Below are 6,302 nucleotides of genomic sequence, written 5' to 3'. Positions count from 1 at the left end.
CCGGTAACCAGCACTTTGGGAGGCCAAGGTGGGTGGGTCGCCTGAGGTCAGGAGTTTAAGACCAGCTTGGCCAACATGGTCAAACCCCATCTCTACTAAAAATACAAAAAGTAGCCAGGCGTGGTGGGGCGTGCCTGTAAATCCCAGCTACTTGGGAGGCTGAGTCAAGAGAATGACTTGAACCCAGGAGGGGGAGGTTGCAGTGAGCCAAGATCACCCCACTGCATTCCAATCTGAGTGACAGAACGAGACCCGTCTTAAAAAAAAATAAAAAAGAACTGGGGGCTGGGCCTGTAATCCCAACAATTTGGGAGGCCAAGGCGGGAGGATCACAAGGTCAAGACCATCCTGGCCAACATGATGAAACCTCGTCTCTAATAAAAATACAAAAATAGCCGGGCATGGTGGTGCATGCCTGTAGTCCTGGTTACTCAGGAGACTGAGGCCGGAGAATCCCTTGAACCCAGGAGGTGGAGGTTGCAGTGAGCTGAGATCGCTCCACTCTGTCCAGTGACAGAGCGAGACTCTAGCTCAAAAAAAAAAAAAAAAAAAAAAAGAGAACTGGTTAGTGGCTGGGCCCCAGGATGGTATCTTCAGCCCGTGGCTGACTCAGCAGCTCCTGGGTCCAGAAACACGGACCCAAACTCCCTGGCAGGAAACATCGCCCCCACCACCTGCCGAGCGTACTCTGTACCTGTCAGGTGACATCTGCCACCTAAGCACGTGAGGGGTGGCCACTGTGGTGCTAACAACCCAGGACACACACTGTCCTCCAGCTACAGTCAGGAGCGCTACAAAAAATACAGAAATTAGCTGGGTGTGTGGTGCACGCCTATAATCCCAGCTACTCGGGAGACTGAGGTAGGAGAATCGCTTGAACCCTTAGGAGTGGACGTAGCAGTGAGCCGAGATTGTGCTACTGCATTCCAGCCTGGCAACTGAGTGAGATTGTCTCAAAAAAAAAAAAAAAAAAAGCCGGGCGCAGTGGCTCAAGCCTGTAATCCCAGCACTTTGGGAGGCCGAGGCAGGTGGATCACGAGGTCAAGAGATCAAGACCATCCTGGTCAACATGGTGAAACCCCGTCTCTACTAAAACTACAAAAAATTAGCTGGGGCCGGGCGCGGTGGCTCAAGCCTGTAATCCCAGCACTTTGGGAGGCCGAGGCAGGTGGATCACGAGGTCAAGAGATCAAGACCATCCTGGTCAACATGGTGAAACCCCGTCTCTACTAAAAATACAAAAAATTAGCTGGGCATGGTGGCACGTGCCTGTAATCCCAGCTACTCAGGAGGCTGAGGCAGGAGAATTGCCTGAACCCAGGAGGCGGAGGCTGCGGTGAGCCGAGATTGCGCCATTGCACTCTAGCCTGGGTAACAAGAGCGAAACTCCGTCTCAAAAAAAAAAAAAAAAAAATTAGCCAGGTGTGGTGGGGGGGGCGCCTGTAATCCCAGCTACTCCAGAGGAAGGTGGAGGTTGCCGTGAGCCAAGTTCATGCCACTGCACTCCAGGCTAAGCGACAAAGTGAGACTCTGTCTCAAAAAAACAAAAAAACCAACCCCACACACTTGGAGTTTGGAGTTCCTAGCAGGGCTTTTTCCTGAGTCTGGGACTGGCTGATTCTGCCAGAACTCACATGTTGGCTGGAATCCTCCCCCACCCCCCAGCCTCACAGCTATTCTCTGTCTTCCCGCCAGCTTCATGTACTGGACTGACTGGGGCATCTCCGCCAAGATCAAGAAAGGGGGCCTGAACGGTGTGGACGTCTATTCGCTGGTGACTGACAACATCCAGTGGCCCAATGGCATCACCCTAGGTATGTTCTCGGGACAGCCGTCCCAGCCAGGGTTGGGCACAGGCTGGAGGACAGAGGGTGGTCGCCAGCTGCTCCCTGAAGATTTTCCTTTCTTTTCTTTTTTTCGAGACAAAGTTTCGCTCTTCTTGCCCAGGCTGGAGTGCAATGGCGAGATCTCGGCTCAGCGCAACCTCCGCCTCCTGGGTTCAAGTGATTCTCCTGCCTCAGCCTCCTGAGTAGCTGGGATTACAGGCATGCCCCACCACGCCCAGCTGATTTTGTATTTTTAGTAGAGACAGGGTTTCTCCATGTTGGTCAGGCTGCTCTCAAACTGACTTCAGGTGATCTGCCCACCTCGGCCTCCCAAAGTGCTAGGATTATAGGCGTGAGCCACCATGGCCAGCCTGTTTTTTCTTTTTTTTTTGCCATGGAGTCTCACTCTCACCAGGCTAGAGGGCAGTGGTGCAATCTTGGCTCACTGCAATCTCTGCCTCCCATGTTCAAGCGATTCTCCTGCCTCAGCCTCCTGAGTAGCTGGGATTACAGGCACATGCCATCACGGCCAGCTAATTTTTATATTTTAGTAGAGACAGGGTTTCACCATGTTGGCCAGGATGGTCTTGATCTCTTGACCTTGTGATCCACCCATCTGAGCCTCCCAAAGTGCTGGGATTACAGGCGTAAGCCACAGTGCCCAGTCGTTTTTTTCTTTTTTTGAGATGAGGTCTTGCTCTGTCACCCAAGCTGGAGTGCAGTAGTGCAATCATAGCTCACTGCAGCCTCCACCTTCCAGGCTCACATGATCCTCCTGCTTCAGCCTCCTGAGTAGCAGAGACCATAGATGTGCCACCACACCAGACTAATTTTATTTTATTTTTGGAAAGAGACAAAGTCTCGTTGTGTTGACCGGGCTGATCTCAAACTCCTGGGTGATCCTCCTGCCTCAGCCTTCCAACCTGCTGGGATTACAGCTGTGAGCCACCGCACCCAGCCTCCCTGAAGCTTTTCTCTCCTCCAGCTCCCTACCTGCCCATTGGATTGGGCGTCGCAGGGGAGGGGTTCAGGCTCACAGGTGGTCGGAGTTGCCTCTCCAGGTGTTTCTCTGCTGGGTCCCTGGGGGGGCTTTTCCTGCCCGGGGCAGTGTGGCCAGGCCTGCAGGCCCCTCTGGGACTGACACCAGCACGTGACCTCTCCTTACCCGCTTATGTGTTCTAGATCTTCCCAGGGGCCGCCTCTACTGGGTTGACTCCAAACTTCACTCCATCTCAAGCATCGATGTCAATGGGGGCAACCGGAAGACCATCCTGGAGGACGAGGATAGGCTGGCCCACCCTTTCTCCTTGGCCATCTTTGAGGTGCGGCTTGGGAGCTTGAGTGAAATCCAGGCTTACTGTTGTTGACTGAGAGCGACTTCCGTGTGAGATGCAAGTGCTTAGCGGGTGGATAGACACAGGCTGTAGATCACTCAAGCCAAGACGAACGTGGAAAATTCGCCATGACTGGGAGGCAGTCTTAGACCTGAGTTATTTCTGTTTTCTTTCCTTTTTTTGAAAGAGACAAGATCTCACTCTGTCGCCCAGGCTGGAGTGCGGTGGTGCAATTATATCTTACTGCAGCCTCAACCTCCTGGGCTCAAGTGATCCTCCCACCCCAGCCTCCTGAACAGCTGGGACTACAGGTACACACCACCATGTCCAACTTTTTTTTTTTGAGATGGAGTTTTGCTCGTTTCCCAGGCTGGAGTGCAATGGCACGATCTTGACTCATGGCAACCTCTACCTCCTGGGCTGAAGCAATTCTCCTGCCTCAGCCTCCTGAGTAGCTGGGATTACAGGCACGCGCCACCATGCCCAGCTAATTTTTTGTAGCTTTAGTAGAGACGGGGTTTCACCGTGTTGACTAGGATGGTCTCGATCTCTTGACCTCGTGATCCACCCGCCTCGGCCTCCCAAAGTGCTGGGATTACAGGCGTGAGCCACCGCGCCCGGCCTTAACTTTTTTTTTTTGAGATGGAGTTTTGCTCGTTTCCCAGGCTGGAGTGCAATGGCACGATCTTGACTCATGGCAACCTCTACCTCCTGGGCTGAAGCAATTCTCCTGCCTCAGCCTCCACAGTAGCTGGGATTACAGGCATGCGTCACCACATCGGCTAATTTTGTATTTTTTTTAGTGGAGACGGGATTTCTCTATGTTGGTCAGGCTGGTCTCGATCTCCTGACCTCGTGATCCGCCCGCCTCGGCCTCCCAAAGTGCTGGGAGAACAGGTATGAGCCACCACGCCTGGCCTACATTTGGCAATTCCTAGGGACTTTTTGGTTGTCACGAGTCGAGGGGGAAGACTGTTGGCATCTAGGGGGTAGAGGCTGGCGACGCTCCTGAACGCCCAGAACAGAGAAGTAGCAGCCAGAGCCGCGGTGGGGAAACCCTGTTCTCAGGAAATGGCGCTATTTCGTAACCCCATGTTCATGGCAGTGTGATTGCCAACAACCGAAAGTGGAATCCCCTAAGTGTGCGCGTCCATTTGCATTGCAATAAAGGAGTAGCTGAGGCCGGGTAATTTGTAAAGAAAAGAGGCTTAAGGTGGGCGATGGCAGCTCACGCCTGTAATCCCACGCCTGTAATCCCAGCACTTTAGGAGGCTGAGGCAGGAGGATCACTTGAGTCTAGGAGTTTGAGACCAGCCTGGCCAACATGACGAAACCCTGTCTCTACAAAAATACAAAAAGTAGCCAGTGTGGCATGGACGCCTGTAATCCCAGGTACCCGAGAGACCGAGGCAGGAGAACTGCTTGATCCCAGGAGGTGGAGGCTGCAAGGAGCCAAGATCGTGCCACTGCACTCCAGCCTGGGCGGCAGAGCAGGACTCTGTCTGAAAAAAATAAAAAAAAGTTTTAGGCTGGGCACAGTGGCTCATGCCTGTAATCTCAGCACTTTGGGAGGCTGAGGTGGGAGATCACCTGAGGTCCAGAGTTTGAGACCAGCCTGGCTAACATGGTGAAACCCCACGTGTGCCAACATACCTGGCTAATTTTTGTATTTTTTTGGTAGAGATGGTGTCTCCTATGTTGCCCAGGCTGGTCTTGAACTCCTGGCCTCTATCGGTCTTCCTACCTCAGTCTCTACTAAAAATACAAAATTAGCCAGGTGTGGTGGTACCCACCTGTAATCCCAGCTACTCAGGGGCTGAGGAAGGAGAATCACTGGAATCCGGGGGGGTGGGGGTTGCAGTGAACCGATCCGTGCCATTGTGCCTGGGGCACAACAGTGAGACTCTGTCTCAAGAAAAAAAAAAGAGTTCTGGAAATGGATGGTGGGGATGGTGATACTTGCACAACAGTGCAAATGTACTTAAGGCCACTGAACTGTGCACTTAACAAACAGTTGAGATGGCACATTTTATGTTATGTGTATTTTACCACAATTAAAAACTAGCTGTAGGCCGGGCATGGTGGGTCATGCCTATAATCCCAGCACTTTGGGAGACCGAGATGGGTGGATGATATGAGGTCAGGAGTTCAAGACCAGCCTAGCCAACATGGTGAAACTCTGTCTCTACTAAAAATACAAAAATTAGCTGTGTGTGGTAGTGGATACATGTAATCCCAGCTTCTCGGGAGGCTGAGGCAGGAGAATTGTTTGAACCCGGGAGGCTGAGGCTACAGTGAGCTGAGATCAGGCCTGGGCAGCAACAGTGAAACTCTGCCTCATAAATAAATAAATAAATAAAATCTAGTTGTGGAGAGAGGGTGGTCTGTGTCTCATCCCAGTGTTTTACAGGATTTGTCATCTTCCTTGCTGCCCGTTTAGGACAAAGTATTTTGGACAGATATCATCAATGAAGCCATTTTCAGCGCCAACCGCCTCACAGGCTCCGATGTCCATTTATTGGCAGAAAACCTGCTGTCCCCAGAGGATATGGTCCTCTTCCACAACCTCACCCAGCCAAGCGGTAAGGGTGGGTCAGTCACAGCCTCCACACACGTTGAAACTTCCTTGTGGAAACTCTGGAATGTTCTGGTCTAGCTGATCTCGTTCTTGCCCTGACTCCACTTCTTCTGCCCCAGGAGTGAACTGGTGTGAGAGGACCACCCTGAGCAATGGCGGATGCCAGTACCTGTGTCTCCCCGCTCCCCAGATCAACCCCCGCTCACCCAAGTTTACCTGCGCCTGCCCCGACGGCATGCTACTGGCCAGGGACATGAGGAGCTGCCTCACAGGTGCGACACACGCCTTGTTTCTGCTTCCTGTGTCCTCCACTCCCGCGCCCCCGCCAGCCTCTCTCTGCTCATATGTCAAATGGGTACCTCAAGGTTGTTGTAAGGATTCATGAGTCAGGATAACCTTACTTCTCTTGGACGGGCACATTAGCACTAGGCTGGACATTTACCCAGTTTCCCTTTGATGTCTGGTTTCTTCTTTCCCGGCCCCCTGGAGAGGTGATCCGATTTCTGAGAGGGGCCCTGAGGGAGGAAATGGTCCTCTTTGTTGACTTTTTTTTTTTTTTTTTTT

General features: G+C 52.3%; 1 protein-coding gene across 1 annotated transcript in view; it reads left to right on the top strand.

Moving 5' to 3' along the window:
• The window catches only part of LDLR (low density lipoprotein receptor), a 46,299-nt gene that overhangs the window by 29,539 nt on the left and 10,458 nt on the right, over nucleotides 1–6,302 (top strand). Inside the window, exons 10-13 of the mRNA XM_037727520.1 lie at nucleotides 1,696–1,814; nucleotides 3,009–3,148; nucleotides 5,601–5,742; nucleotides 5,858–6,010. Of these exons, the coding sequence (XP_037583448.1) occupies nucleotides 1,696–1,814; nucleotides 3,009–3,148; nucleotides 5,601–5,742; nucleotides 5,858–6,010 (554 nt within the window). The remainder of the gene's footprint in view (nucleotides 1–1,695; nucleotides 1,815–3,008; nucleotides 3,149–5,600; nucleotides 5,743–5,857; nucleotides 6,011–6,302) is intronic.

This window comes from Cebus imitator, unplaced genomic scaffold, assembly GCF_001604975.1.
Source record: "Cebus imitator isolate Cc_AM_T3 unplaced genomic scaffold, Cebus_imitator-1.0 Scaffold234, whole genome shotgun sequence".
In the NCBI taxonomy this organism is placed as follows: domain Eukaryota; kingdom Metazoa; phylum Chordata; class Mammalia; order Primates; family Cebidae; genus Cebus; species Cebus imitator.
The sequence above is the reverse complement of the archived record's forward strand: the minus strand, read 5'-3'. Positions and strand labels throughout refer to the sequence as shown.